The following is a 15,863-nucleotide window of genomic DNA, read 5'->3' as shown; positions in this document are numbered from 1 at the left end:
CCTCATCGGAATAGATTGTGTTCCACATGGCACCAGTTCTCGCCTCTCAACGGTCACCGAATCAGTCCAGGTGCGGCGGTAGTTTTGCTGTCGTGGAAATCCGCGAATCCTGCCCCAGTGCCAACACTTAGCCTCAGGAACGGGGAATTCAGCCGGAAGTGTTGATGTCGGGACCGAATCGGTGGACTTCTACGACAACTAAATAGGTGCAGGTCCCAAAGTAATTCATGATCCATTAATGGGCTAACACTGGCGTCACGTGGAATTCGAGCGATTCCAATGAAAAACGGTGTCCGATTCGACAGGGTGGGGAGTGTCCTTCGAAAGGCTGACAAGTTGCAGCAGTATATAATCCCCACACACACTCACCCCAGCCAACAAGATGACAGCACGAAGAGCGCCCCCCCCGGGTTGGCGGCCACAGAACTCGAGACCCTGCAGGACGCCTTGGAGGAGAGCAGGCCACTCTGTTTCCCGGGGTGTGAAGGAGGCTGAGATCATGAGTGCCATGGGCCCTACTGCCAAGACCGGACAGCAGTGCAGGAACAAATTGCATGACCTCTTCAGTGCAGGCAGGGCAGCACTGTGCCGCTAGCACCAACCCCCGTCTCATACACTTGTAACCCCACACACAACCTGCAGGGTGACTGAGCACCACCCTGCACCACCTGCCGGCACCCATACCGACCGCCATGGTCTGGTGCCCTATCCACAAAGCCCGATCAGCAGCCCACCCCCTGTGCGCTTTCTGTGCACTTTAGTGAAGAGGCTCCTGGGGCACTATCTGGTGCAGCCATACATCAGGTAGAGGTAGGAATCCCAGAGGGGACGGACAGTTGGAGGGAGTCCCGACCCCAGGGACTAGCAGTCATCCAGATGAGTGTCGGGCATCTGGAAAGGGCGGTCCCATCTATAATGGAGATGCGGACCTTGCCGAAACAGGTCCACCGAGCTACATGATGGCCCCAGCCTGCACTGAGGCCCCTGCACCTGCATGTTCCCCTGCCCCCAATCACTTCTCCCTCATCCCCGCACCTGGCTCCAGCCATTTGCCCTTGCACTCTGCCCCCCGCATTGGACTCGTCCCCGTCGGTGGCCAGCACTGCAGGGGCCTCTGTCCCCGGCACTTGTCCCAGCCGGCAGCGGTACTGGTAGCTGGCCTTACCCATGTCAGCGATACACTCTGTGGCCCACATCCGGTACCCTATCGATGCCACTGTGGGTGTCCCACTTGGGTGGGCTGCAGGCGATGTGCAGGGGGAGAGGCAGTGAAGAAAAGGCTGCAGGGGTAGAGAGGCAGTGAGGAAGTGGCTGCAGAGGGAGAGAGGCAGTGAGGAAAAGGCTGCAGGGGGAGAGAGGCAGTGAGGAAGTGGCTACAGGGGTAGTGAGGAAGTGACTGCAGAGGGAGAGAGGCAGTGAGTAAGTGGCTGCAGGGACAGAGAGGGAGTAAGGCTGCGATTGCAGGGGGAGAGAAGCATTGGGGAAGAGGTTGCAGGCAGAGAGGCAGTGAGAGAATAGTTTCTGGGGGAATGAGCAGTGATGGAGTGGTTTCTGGGGGAGTGAGGGAGTGGTTTCTGGGGGAGTGAGGGAGTGGTTTCTGGGGGAGTGAGGGAGTGGTTTCTGGGGGAGTGAGGGAGTGGTTTCTGAGGGAGTGGTTTCTGGGGGAATGAGGGAGTGGTTTCTGGGGGAGTAAGGCAGTGGATGAAGGGAGACAGTCAGTGAGGAAGTGGCTGTATGGAGAGACAGTGAGAAAACATGCTGCAGGAGGGAGGCACTGAGAAGGTGGCTGTAGGCAGAGAGACAGTGAGGAAGCGGCTGCAGGGAGGGAGAGATACAGTGGCAGCAGGGGGGTGGGAGGAGAGTAAGTGGTAGTGAGGGGAGTGAGGTAGTGGCAGCTGGAGGAGATGTAGTGTGGAAGAGACTGAGGAGGCGGCTGCTGGGGGAGAGGCAGTGAGGAAGTGGCTGAAGGGAGAGAGAGGCAGTGAGGAAGTGGCTGAAGGGGGAGAGAGGCAGTGAGGAAGTGGCTGCAGAGGGAGAGAGAGGCAGTGAGGAAGCGGCTGAAGGGAGAGCGGCAGTGATGCACTATCAATTACGACAAGACGAGAGTAGAGAATAATTGAGGCTTTATTAAGCAGAGATGTGTGGCCTCCTGCAGCTGCTATCAGAAATGGGAGCAGCACGGTGTGCGCACACATTTATACTCTGCCTACTGGGCGGAGCCAGCAGGCAGGGATCTACCCCCGTACTTGTAGTACAGGGACCTTACCATATTACCTCTAATACAAGTATTATACAAACAGTGGTGACTACCACATTCACCCCGTTTAAAAAAACAAAGAGTCCAGCGGAGTTGGTGGAAAACTATTTATAGGTTTGTGAGAAAGTAAGGTTTAAAGTCTGGTGAAAATTTACAAATTTAGCCGGTCGGGTGCCTTGATCCTCTGCTGTGAGCGTCTCGGTCCCGGTGGTGATGCAGGTGCCAGCTTGGTCGCCTGTGACTCCGGGAGCATGTTGTCCTCATCGTCATCCCCGGGTGGAACCAGTGGGAGGACGGATCGTCCTGGGGCGGGGCTGTTGTGAGGTGCACTGGGGGGAGGGTGGATGGCGCCAGGGCAATTGGAGGGGGGTGTCGGGTGGTGTGGGGATCCAGCTGGTGCCAGGTCCCTGAGGGAAACCATGTCCTGGCGGCTGTCGGGGTACACCACATAGGCGTACTGCAGGTTCGCGTGCAGTAGTTGTACTCTCTCGACCAACGGATCCATCTTGTGGATCCGCATGTGTCTGCAGAGGAGGACGGGTCCTGGAGCTGCCAGCCACGTTGGGAGCGTAAACCCGGAGGTGGACGTCCTAGGGAAGGCAAGGAGACGTTCAGGGGGGGTTTCATTAGTCTCAGTGCAGAGTAGTGATCGGATGGAGTGGAGCGCATCAGGGAGGACCTCCTGCCAGCGGGAGACCACGAGATTTTTAGACCGCAGGGCCAGCAGAACGGCCTTCCAGACCGTCCCATTCTCCCTCTCCACCTGCCTGTTTTCCCAGGGGTTGTAGCTGGTTGTCCTGCTCAAGGCAATGCCCTTGCTGAGCAGGAACTGATGCAGCTCATCACACATAAAGGAGGATCCCCGGTCGCTGTGGACGTAAGCGGGGAACCCGAACAGGGCGAAGATGGTGTTGAGCGCTTTAATGATGGTGGCAGACGTCATATCGGGGCACGGGATGGCGAAGGGGAATCGGGAGTATTCATCGACAACGTTCACGAAGTACGTGTTTCGGTCGGTGGAGGAGAGGGGCCCTTTGAAGTCCATGCTGAGGCATTCAAAGGGGCGGGAGGCCTTCACCAGATGCGCTCGGTCTGGCCGGTAGAAGTGCAGCTTGCACTCCGCGCAGACCTGGCAGTCTCTGGTGACAGCCCTGACCTCCACAATGGAGTCGGGCAGGTTGCGGGCCTTTGTGAAGTGAAAGAACCGGGTGACGCCTGGGTGACAGAGGCCATCGGAGTCGGTCCACTTGTGCGCTGGCAAATGTACCTCGGGATAGGGCATCAGGTGGCTCGTTGAGCTTCCTGGGGTGATACAAAATCTCATAATTGTAGGTCATCCACCTCAAGATTTTATCATTTTTGATCTTGCCCCGCTGTTTATTATTAAACATGAAGGCAACCGATCGTTGGTCAGTGAGGAGAGTGAATCTCCTGCCGGCCAAGTAATGCCTCCAGTGCCGCACAGCTTCTACGATGGCTTGGGCCTCCTTTTCGATAGAGGAGTGCCAAATTTCGGAGGCATGGAGGGTGCGGGAAAGGAATGTCACGGGTCTGCCTGCCTGGTTGAGGGTGGCGGCCAGAGTGACATCCGATACGTCGCTCTCAACCTGAAACGGGAGGGTTTCGTCGACCGCGTGCATCGTTGCCTTGGCTATGTCATCCTTGATGTGGTTGAAGGCCTGACGGGCCTCAGCCGTCAGGGGGAAAACTGTGGAGTGGATGGGTGGGCGGGCCTTGTCCGAATAGTTTGGGACCCACTGGGCATAATAGGAGAAAAACCCCCAGGCATCGTTTCAGGGCAGTGGGGGAGTGGGAGTTCCATGAGGGGGCGCATGCGTTCAAGGTTATCTAGTTGACATTATCTAGGTACGGGAAGGTGGCCTGTAGCCCGTACCGGTCAACCATTTGGTCCATCTCACGTTGGGAAACCGAGACCCCGTTAGTGACGCAGAAGGGGACCCTAAGGAAGTGGTAAAGATGGCCATCTGCTTCAAACGCAGTGTATTGGCGATCCGCCTTGTGGATGGGGAGCTGCTGGTAGGCAGATTTCAGATCCACTGTCGAAAAAACCCGGTACTGTATAATCTGATTGACCATGTCAGATATGCGTGGGAGGGGGTACGCGTTGAGCTGCGTGTACTGATTGATGGTCTGACTGTGGTCAATGACCATCCTCTGTTTCTCCCCAGTCTTTACCACTACCAATTGGGTTCTTCAGGGGCTGTTGCTGGCCTCAATAATGCCTTCCTGCAGCAGCCGCTGACCTTCGACCTGATGAAGGTCCTGTCCTGGGCACTGTACCGTCTGCTCCTGGTGGCGATGGGTTTGCAATCTGGGGTGCGGTTTGCAAACCGGGAAGGTGGGTCGACCTTAAGGGTTGTGACGCCGCATACGGTGAGGGGTGGTAGGGGTCTGCCGAAGTTTAGAGTTAGGCTTTGGAGGTTGCACTAGAATCCAGGCCAGGTAACAGGGTACGCAGTGGTTGGGGAGGACGTGGAGTCGGAAGTTGTTGAACTCTACACCCTGGAAGATGAGGGTGACGATGCAGTACCCCCGGATTTCCACGGAATGGAATCCGGAGGCCAGGGAGATTCTCTGGGTGATGGGGTGTACTGCGAGGGAGCAGCGCCTTTACATGGAGGGGTGAATGAAGCTTTCCGTGCTCCCGAAGTCAAGAAGGCAGGATGTCTTGTGCCCATCGACTTTCACCGTCGTCGTCGCGGTTGCGAGGTTGTGCGGCCGGGACTGGTCGAGCGTGATGGAGGCGAGCTGCGGCTGGTGTTGGTAGGCCCCGGGCTGGTCGGCGGCAGTGGCAGGCGATGAACGGCTCGATGAAGTCATCGACGAGCAGGGGTCCTGAAGCGCCGTCCAAAATGGCGCCGAAGATGGCGGCGCCCACGGGGCGCACATGGCGGGTGGCGTTAAAGATGGCGGCGCCCGCGGGCCGCACGTGACTGCTGGGAGGAAGATGGCACCCGTGAGCTGCACGTAGTCTGCGGGGACGGAAATGGTGGCGCCCATGGGTCGCACGTGGGGGGTGCAGGAACACTGGGCTTGTGTACAGCAGCGATCGACCGGGCCTGGCACACAGCAGCGAAATGTCCCTTCTTTCCGCAGGCCTTGCAGGTTGCACTCCGCGCCGGGCAGCGTTGTCGGCGGTGCTTTGTCTGCCCGCAGAAATAGCACTTGGGGTCCCCCGGGGTTGGCTGCTGCCAAGCGGCGCTGGCTTGGGGTTGGCTGGGGGTGTCCGATGGTAGGGTCCACTATGTCCATGAGGGCGCCGTGCGGTCGGGGGCGTATGACTGTACATTACGGGAGGCTTTAGCGAGTTTGCGAGTTGCCTGGTCGCCGCGAGGTCGAGCGTACCCCCTTCTAATAGGCATTGGCGGATGTACGCTGACTCCATGCCCGTAACAAAAACGTCCCTGATTAAGAGTTCTGTATATTCCACGGCCAAAACTGCCTGGCAATCACAATTCCTCGCCAGGATGTGCAGGGCACGCCAGAAATTGTCTAATGATTCTCTGGGGATTGCTGCCTCGTGGATAGGAGGTGCCTGGCGTAGAGTTTGTTGATCGGCCGGATATAGTGTCCTTTTAGAAGCTCCATAGCTTCAGGGTAAGTGGGCGCATCCCGGGTAAGGGGAAAATCTCGGAGCTCACCCGTGAGTACAGGATCTGAAGCTTCTGTGCGTCTTGAGGGCTGTTCAGTCGCTGATCTGAGGTAGCTTTCGAAGCAAGCTAGCCAGTGGTCGAAGGCCGACACGGCGTTGTCTACTTGAAGGTGCAGCTGCAGGCGATCTGGCTTTATGTGTAGTTCTATCGCTGTCATATCTCTGCTTAATAAATTGATGCACTATCAATTACAACGAGACGAGAGTAGAGAGTAATCGAGGCTTTATTAAGCAGAGATGTGTTGCCTCCTGCAGCTGCTACCAGAAAAGGGAGCAGCTCGGTGAGCACACATTTGTACTCTGCCTACTGGGTAGAGCCAGCAGGCAGGGATCTACCCCCGTACCTGGAGTACAGGAGCCTTACTGTATTACCTCCAATACAAGTATTATACAAACAGTGGTGACTACCACAGGCAGTGAGGAAGTGGCTGCAGGGGGAGAGGCAGTGAGGAAGTGGCTGAAGGGGGAGAGAGGCAGTGAGGAAGTGGCTGAAGGGGGAGAGAGGCAGTGAGGAAGTGGCTGCAGGGGGAGAGGCAGTGAGGAAGTGGCTGAAGGGGGAGAGAGGCAGTGAGGAAGTGGCTGAAGGGGGAGAGAGGCAGTGAGGAAGTGGCTGAAGGGGGAGAGAGGCAGTGAGGAAGTGGCTGAAGGGGGAGAGAGGCAGTGAGGAAGTGGCTGAAGGGGGAGAGAGGCAGTTAGGAAGTGGCTGAAGGGGGAGAGAGGCAGTGAGGAAGTGGCTGCAGGGGGAGAGACACAGTGAGGAAATGGCTGCAGAGGTATAGAAGGAGTGAGAAAGTGGTTTCAGGGTGAGAGAGATAGTGAGGAAGTTCTGCAGAGGGATGTCATATTACCTTTGGTGGTAATATGGCGTTGTTCTTTGCCTTTTGATTCAGAATGGTGTGATAAGTTGATGACATGAAACCACCAATCATTAGATTGAATCAAAACTAACTATTAACTAAATGAAGTTCGCACACACTACTGAGCTAGAATTAATAATAAAGTAATTTTGAATCTGTCTGGCAATAATCAATAATCTAGTGTCATGTGAGGGTCCCTTTAAGAAAAGTGTGTTTATCAAATGGCTGCAGTGATGTCACTGTGGGTGGAGATGGGCTGTGATTCTGTTTTTTACTTTTTTGAGCTGGAAGCTGCATTGTGGCTCTGGGTTTTTTGGTTACGTTTTTAGTTGGGAGCTACATTCAAACAAAGAAGGTGGGCAGGACGGTAGCATAAGTGGATAGCACTGTGGCTTCACAGCACCAGGGTCCCCGGTTCGATTCCCCGCTGGGTCACTGTCTGCGCAGAGTCTGCACGTTCTCCGTGTCTGCGTGGGTTTCCTCCGGTGCTCCGGTTTTCCTCCTACAGTCCAAAGACGTGCAAGTTAGGTGGATTGGCTATGATAAAATTGCCCTTAGTGACCAAAAATGTTAGGAGGGGTTATTAGGTTACGGGGTAGGGTTGAATTGAGGGTTTAAGAGGGTTGTGCAGACTCAATGGGCTGAATGGCTTCCTTCTGCACTGTATGTTCAATGTGTATTTTTGGTCTCTCTCTCTCTCTCTCTCTCTCTCTCTGCATGCTAAAGAATGTCTCTAGACCACTTGATAACTTCAAAGTAATACCTGTTTTCTGTAGGGAATTCAAACCTACTATTTTGGTCGATAAAGGGTGTTTGGCTTATGGATGTTGTTAGGAAAGTTATTAAGGGTTACCTAAAAAGTACTGTATCTTTGGGAGAGCATATGTGTTGGTGGTTGATAAAATGTTTACTGTGTGTTTATAAAATGTTAATTGGATTCATAGAATAAACATTGTTTTGTTTAAAAATACCTCAGATCTCTGTTGCATAACACTTGGAAATTTGGCCCTTGTGCTCCTCATAACCAAAATCTATTAAAAGTTGTAGGTCAGGTGAACTCCATGATATACTTTGGTGTTCTATAAACCCTGGCCCATAATACTAGTGGTCACTAATGATATCCTTGTGTTAACTCTCTCTAATCTATTCTACTCCTCGTGCTGTTCTCCTTTGCTAACTACCCAGCATTCCCTAAGGTCCAATATTTATACTGGAAGCTGGTGGTGCTCTCTAGTGTTTGAATTACACTGAGATGTAATAATTAACCCTTCACTGGTGTGCCTATATACATATCATTACAAGGGAGAGAGGGAGTGTGGCTGTGGGGGTTGCAGGGGGAGAGGCAGTGAGGAAGTGGCTGCAGGGGGAGAGAAGTAGAGACAAGTAGCTGTAGGGGGAGAGAGAGTCAGGCTGCGGTTTCAGTGGGAGAGAGGCAGTGAGGAAGTGACTGCAGGGGGAGAGGCGGTGAGGAAGTGGCTGCAGTGGGAGAGAGGCGATGAGGAATTGGCTAAAGGAGGAGAGAGGCAGTGAGGAATTGGCTGCAAAGGGAGAGACAGTGAGGATGTGGCTGCCGAGGGAGAGATTGGATTTGATTGGATGTGTTTATTGTCACATGTACTGAGGTACAGTGAAAAGTATTGTTCTGCGTACTGTTCAGACAGCTCATTCTATACATGAAAAAAAACATAGGGCAAACATGAATACACAATGTAAATACATAGGCACAGGCATCGGGTGAAGCATACAGGAGTATAGTACTACTCAGTAGAGAAGGTGTGTGAAGAGATCAGATCAATCCATAAGAAGGTTGTTAGGAGTCTGGTAACCCTCCTGCCCAATGGAAGAAGTTGGAAGAGTGAGTAACCCGAGTGGGAGGGGTCTTTGATTATGCTGCCCAGTTTCCCAATGCAGCGGAAGGTGTAGGCAGGGTCAATGGATGGGAGATGGGTTCGTGTGATGGACTGGGCTGTGTTCACAACTCCGTAGTTTCTTCCGGTCTTGGGCCGAGCAGTTGCCAAACCAGGCTGTGATGCAACCAGATAGGATGCTTTCTATGCTGCATCTGTAAAAGTTGGTAAGTGTCAATGTGGACATGCCAAATATCCCTAGTTTCCTGAGAAAGTGTAGGTGCTGTCGTGCTTTCTTGGTCGTAGTGTTGATGTGGGTGGAAGGACAGATTTTTGGTGATGTGCACACCTAGGAATTTGAAGCTGTCAACCATCTCCACCTCGGCACCATCGATGCTGACTGGGGTGTGTACGATACTTTGCTTCCTGACCAATGATCAGCGTGGCTTTCACCCCCACAACCCAAAGATGTGCAAGTTAGGTGGATTGGCCATGCTAAATTGCCTCTTAATTAGAAAAAAATAATAATTGAGTACTCTAAATTTTAAAAAAATAAATAAAAGGCAGAGTCTAATTATATTGATTTTTCTTGACTTTCTGGCTCCTGATTTTCTGTACAACATGAGCATAATTGACTGACAAATTGTTGATCAGTCTTGCATGTTTGTGTTTATGATTACATGGTTAGAAAATGATCAGTTTTTACTTGGAGCTTTTCAAAATCGTGATCTTCATTTATTCTTCAACACACTAGGCTGAATTCTCTGGTTCCCTGGCCCTTGTTTCTCGGCGGTGAGCCGTTCGCAGGCAGTGGCATTCTATACTGCCGCTGCTTGTCAGTGGGATTTGCCACTGTATCCACCCCAAGCCACCGGGATACCAGCAGGCGGGGTATCCTGCCGGGAAAATTGAATCGCAACAGCCGGGGAATTCCGGCCACTGTATATTTATCAGGCAGTTACACAGTTACATTTTCTAATTAATTTAATTGCAGACCACCTGTTAGCAGAGCTGCTCCTCAACCAGAGAAACTACAAAAGAACAATATTACCAAGAAGAAGAAACTGGTGGAGGTAACAAAATCCCTGGCACTGTTCTTTAAAAATGTTTTATTGCAGCTTATCACTTTAATCAGCAGCTGATTAAATATCAAACATCATTGCATTAGCTTTGAAGCCTTAAATCACTGGTGGTGGAGCCATTTATAACAGAGCAACAGATAGATAAAAGATGTCTTATGAAGAATAACTTGACTATTTTAATCAAATTTTTTAACTATTGCCCTTTGAAGGCAAGAGGTGGGTCAGTCAGAAGTGACTCACTTCATAATTCATTTTGAATATTATATTTTTAAATTAGTAACAACTGAATTTCAGGCTCCTCGGTCCCCGTCCCCGCCCCCTCATTTTGTTGCTATAAGATATTTTCTTAGGTATCTTATACAGTGGGCAGTTGTCATCGATTTACATATATACGGTTCTTTCACCTTCCCCTCCCTCTCTTTGTTGGTTGTCCCATCTCCTACTTTCCTATTTTTGGTGTTTCTTTGGGGGTTTCATTCTTTGCGGCTTTGCTTAAGGCCTCCGATATCTGTTTCGACCATGCTCCAGCCTCCCCCTCCTCCCTCGCTCTATTGGCTGTTGGCTTTGAACAAGTCCTTGAACAAGTTGGTCAAAGGCCTCCACACTTTGTGGAAGCCCTCCTCTGACCCTCTGATAGTGAATTTGATCTTCTCCAGGTGGAGAAATTCCGACAGGTCTGCCAGCCTATCTGCAACTGTGGTGGTGCTGCCAATTGCCAGTCGAGCAGGATTCTTCAGCAGGCGATTAGGGATGTGAAGGCTAGGGCGTCAGCCCTCTTCCCCATGAATAGTTTTGGCTGGCCCGATACCCCAAAGACTGCCATCTTTGGGCACGACTCCACCCTCACCCCCACAACCTTGGACATTGCTTTGAAGAAGTCTTTCCAAAACCTGAAAAGTCTGGGGCATACCCAGAACATGTGAGTGTGGTTGGCCAGGCCCCCCTAACACCATTTACATTTGTCCTCCACCTCCAGGAAGAACCTGCTCATTCAGGTTCTTGCCAGGTGTGCACCACTTTCAGTTGCAGGAGGCTTAGCCTTGCGCATGAGGAGGTGGAGTTGGCCCTGCTCAGTGCTTCACTCCAGAATCCCACCCTATTTCCATCCCTAGTTCTTCCTCTCATTTTTCCCATGTTTCGCCAAGTTGGAAGCGTGTCCTTTCTTAAAGTCGTCTGTACAGATTACTGGCCTCCCAGATTACCGGCGTCCAGTTGTTCCTCTAGCATTGTATGTCTCGGGGTCCATGAGTATGCTGTCGTCTCCTTGCAGAGAAAGTTCTTAACCTGTAGGTAGATGCTGCAGTCTCTCTGTCAGTTCCTCTAAGGTTGCTAGCCTGTCCTCTGTGTAAAAGTCCCTAACAGTCAGTGTCCCTTGCGTCCTGTCTCCACCTCTGAAAGGTGGCATCTAGCATGGCTGGTGTGAACTTGTGGTTGCTGCAGATGGGGGTCATGGTGGACCTCCTCCTCCTCCTCCTCCTCCTCCTCCTCCTCCTCCTCCGCCCCCCCCCCCCCCCCCCCCCACACCCACACACACACCAGCATGGAACCCAAGTTCATGAATTAAAGCTAGTGTCCTTGTTGTGCCTCTGCTGCCCACAACTGACGAATACAGACAGAATTTAATACTCACACTCTGGTTTATTTACCTTTAAACACAGCTTTATTATTTCTCTAAGACTTCACCAAGACTTCAGCCATGTGTTTATTTAATAAGTTATATAACTTTCAAGACTCATGGCTTGACTCAAGTATATTTCCCTATCTTAAGAGTGCTTGGCCAGATTCACTCTGAGGTGCACGAGCTGATGGGCTTCGAAAGTCAGGTCTGCACATGCGACGGTTGATCCCGGGTTATCATTGGTTAATTCTCTTTTTTTTAAATAATTTTTATTGGAATTTTTTACAGAAAATATAAAAATATAACAGCAAGCAATAATATGCAACAAACTACCCCATAACACCTGCAACTCCCCCCAAACCGTAACAACACATGTATCCCATCCACCCCCCCAACCCCAACAAGAGAACTTAACCATAAATTAAAATTAAATAAATCAAATTTAAATAAAATAAACAAACATAGTCATCGTCTCCCCCCCCCCCCCCCCCCCGGGTTGCTGCTGCTATTGTCCCAGTACCCTATCGTTGATCCAGAAAGTCGAGGAAAGGTTGCCACCGCCTAAAGAACCCTTGCACCGATCCTCTCAGGGCGAATTTGACCTTCTCTAGCTTAATAAAACCCGCCATGTCATTGATCCAGGTCTCCACGCTTGGGGGCCTATTGGTTAATTCTCAGTGGTAGCATATTTTATACAGTTTAAGTTAAACAATCCTTCAAGCTTCAGACATCATTCGAGATTTTCCTTCATGTTCCATAAATATATTAGACAGCATACGAGCCTGTCCTCCATGTTCTGAAAACAGTGATGATATTGTCCCTAGTTCTCATGAAATCCATTTTGCAAAGAATTGCATTTTTCTCTGCTGCTTGTTTAATGTTAGTCATTGTCCTCTTATCCCATCATGCCGTATGGCACAATGTTGGCTATCTTTCTCATTCAGCACACTTCTGAAAGGTGAAGTGAATTCTGGCTTCCAACAGGTGTTGAATATGGTTACAGAAGGGTCTCTCAGCAGGAATAAGCTTGGAACTGTGCAACAGGGCAAAGAATATCTTCAAGGCTTTCTGATGCAACACTGGAGACCTTGGTGTAGCAGTTGGACAGGAAGGGAAAGCCCCTCTTCCAACAGGGGGCCCTCTGTCTGGACAGTCACTAAGAAGGCAATGGAAGCAGGTAGTCATCATGGTCAATGCTAACAGTTTTAAGCTATCTGTGATGATGATGAAACACGTGCAAGAATTGCCAAAGCAAGTGTAACCTTCGTTCTGCAAAAATCAACCTGGGAATGAAGAGGAGTAAGTCTGCCTACCGAACTGAAAGTCCATGGATCAATAGTCATACCCATTCTGCTGTATGCCGGTTTAGACTTGGCGAGAGGTGTACTAACCTCATGTCAAGAAGATCAACCACTTTCACTTGAGCGGCCTTCAGAAACGCCTGAAGATCAGATGGGAGGACAAAAATTAGAGAAATAATAAAGCTGTGTTTAAAGGTAAATAAACCCGAGTGTGAATATTCAATTCTGTCTGCATTTGTCAGTTATGGGCAGCAGAGGCACAACAAGGACACTAGCTGAGATGCTCACCCGAGTTGGCATGCCAAGCATGCACATCACATTGAAACAGTCACAATTGAGTTGAGCTGGCCATAGAACAGTACAGCACAGAACAGGCCCTTCGGCCCTCGATGTTGTGCCGAACAATGATCACCCTACTTTAAACCCACGTAACCCGTATACCCGTAACCCAACAATCCCCCCATTAACCTTACACTACGGGCAATTTAGCATGGCCAATCCACCTAACCCGCACATCTTTGGACTGTGGGAGGAAACTGGAGCACCCGGAGGAAACCCACGCACACATAGGGAGGACGTGCAGACTCCACACAGACAGTGACCCAGCCGGGAATCGAACCTGGGACCCTGGAGCTGTGAAGCATTGATGCTAACCACCATGCTACCGTGAGGCCCCTTGCTACCGTGAGGCCATGTAACCAGAATGCCTGAAACTTACTGACCAAGGTAAGTCTTCTATGAAGAACATGAGTCTGGGGTGTGCTGTCTCTCATGGTGACCCAAGAAAGCACTACAAGGACACTTGAAGGCTTCACTTAAGAGTTTTGATATTGACTGAGAGACCTGGGAGCACCTTTTCCAGGGTCATCGCACCTGCTGCAACCAAATGGAAGCAAGCACATTCCAGAAACAGAATAAAACTCAAGCCAGCAACTCATCCAAACTCAATTGTCTGCAGTATCCTGTTCTATTTGCATTAAGACCTCTGGCTGCAGATCAGCCCGAGAAGTCACCTATGTAATCACTGGATCTACCACCCTATCAAACACCACAGATAGTGAATATGGTCACCTTCACCTCAAAGGATGAACAAGACAAATCAGATTTGGGTGAGTTGGGTTAAATCAATCACTGACTCATGCCTGGCTTCCAAGCTTGCACCATGAGGTGTTGGATACAGGTTTCCTGATTATGCTGTAGTTTCTGAAACTGCCCTCGGCTTGATGAAATCACACTGCCAACTAACTGAAATAGAACTGTTTAGAAGACTTTTCCCATTATCAAGCAAAGCAATGGTTTGGAAGTTAAGGAAATCCTGCTCGTGAATCTCAATACCAGGAATAAAATACATTTTTTACAAAATATGTGTAATTAGTTGATATGGAACAGAAAGATTACAAGTTTTAATTCCTGTGATAATTCAGCTGATCGTAGCCAGAACATCAATTCTACGATTAACCACAATATTTCGGGCTTAGTGTTATGATATCTTTAGAGACCAGCTTTTATTCATACTTATTTGTAAAGCTTCATATTACAAATGTATACCTCCCAACCCGACAACCACAATTTTAGTCTGTATCTGTATTTATATAGGTTCAATTGAATTACCAGTTTCTGCCCATCTCCTGTATGCAATTTAACACAAATAATATGCAATGAACACACATCAACCATATCACTGTCATCAACTCCCCTGTTACCTTATCAAAAACCTCAATTAAATTAAATAAACTTTGTTTACGTCTCAGTTTTTGTGGCTACTGCAACCTCAAATTCTTCATCTATAATCTTCACAGGCAAAAGATATAAAACCTGCTTCAATGTGAATGTTCTTGATATCAAATTCATCTTTTGATTTCAGGAAATTGTCTTAGAACATGTTTTTGGATACAGAGGCTTTGACTGTCGCAACAATCTTCATTATCTCAATGAAGGGACTGATATTGTTTTTCACACGGCTGCTGCTGGCATTGTTCAGAATCTGTCATCCGGTAATAAGTGCATGATTTTTCAACTCGGTCAATGAAAGTAGACTAGATTATGCTAATCTGCCATTAAGTTAGATCTTGTAAATATGAATCTTAACTCTCATTTACCAGCCGTGACAGCATAACTTTTCACACCTTGCCTAGCAAAAATCCAGCACACTCAGTTTTGAATTTTCAATTGACTGGCCTCAGTAACAATTGGGGGAAAGGGAATTCCAGATTTCCATATAACGGTCAGAGAAGAAGTGCCTCCTGACATCACCCTAGACAGCTTAGCTATAATTTTACGGTTATGCCCCTTTCTCTGGTCTTGTAACAGAGAAATAGTTTCTATCTACTCTCCAATCCTTTCATCAGTTTTTAAGAACTCAATTAAATTACCTCTAATCTTCTATATTCAAGGGAATACAAGCCTAATCAATGCAACCTTTCCACATAATTTAATCTTTTTAGCCCCTCGTCATTCTGGTGAATCTGAGCTACACTCCCTTCAAGGCCAGTATATCCTGCCTGAGGTTTGGTGTACATAACTGAGTTCTAAAAGGAAAACTAGAGCTTTATAATTTATAACAATAATCTTCTGTGTCACAAGTAGACTTATATTGCAATGAAGTTACTGTGAAAAGCCCCAAGTCGCCAATGCAATTGTTATGTAACTTCCACACTTTTGTATTCCCGCTTCCTTGAGATAAAGCCCAATTCCATTAGCATGTTTTTTTTGTAATTGTTCATGAGCTTTCGTGATTTCTGTACATGGACCCATAATTTCTCTGTTTCTTCACGGTTCTTAACTTCTCACGACATAAAAATACTCTGAATTCTCACTTCGCACATTGACTTTCATATGCCATAGTTTTTCCCAATCACATTATCTACCAATGTTTCTTTGCAACGTTGTGCTTTCCTTTTCACTATTTACTATGCCACCTAACTTTGTTGTCATCAGAAACCTTTGAAATACAACACTCTATTCCTTTATCTAAATTATTTATAAATATGGTGAAATATACCATATATTTATACACCTCGGGACATCTTTATTTGCATCCTGCAATTGAATACATATCCATCACTTCTACTTTCTGCCTGCCGCCTCCTAACTAATTTCTTGTTCATGGCAATATGTTGCCTGCAATTCCATATACTCTTAATTTTATTAGCAATCACTTGTTTGGAAACTTGTGGAAATCCATATAAATAGCTCTCCTACATATCCCTTTACATATCATGTTAGGTA

The 15,863-nt window shown here is 49.0% G+C and overlaps 1 protein-coding gene across 15 annotated transcripts in view; it reads left to right on the top strand.

Moving 5' to 3' along the window:
• Positions 1–15,863, top strand: part of LOC119972713 (echinoderm microtubule-associated protein-like 6) — a 528,500-nt gene that overhangs the window by 372,605 nt on the left and 140,032 nt on the right. For 10 of the 15 annotated variants that reach the window (XR_005462146.1, XR_005462145.1, XM_038809940.1 and 7 more), the window contains 2 exons: positions 9,629–9,707; positions 14,500–14,629. Coding sequence is in view for 11 of the 15 variants with exons in the window: in XM_038809940.1 (XP_038665868.1) it covers positions 9,629–9,707; positions 14,500–14,629 (209 nt within the window). In the remaining 4 variants the exon portion in view is untranslated. The remainder of the gene's footprint in view (positions 1–9,628; positions 9,708–14,499; positions 14,630–15,863) is intronic. The other 5 variants (XR_005462144.1, XR_005462143.1, XM_038809981.1 and 2 more) reach the window with 1 other exon arrangement.

Source organism: Scyliorhinus canicula, chromosome 1, assembly GCF_902713615.1.
Source record: "Scyliorhinus canicula chromosome 1, sScyCan1.1, whole genome shotgun sequence".
Taxonomy (NCBI): Eukaryota; Metazoa; Chordata; class Chondrichthyes; order Carcharhiniformes; family Scyliorhinidae; genus Scyliorhinus; species Scyliorhinus canicula.
This window is presented reverse-complemented; position numbering and strand designations above follow the sequence as displayed.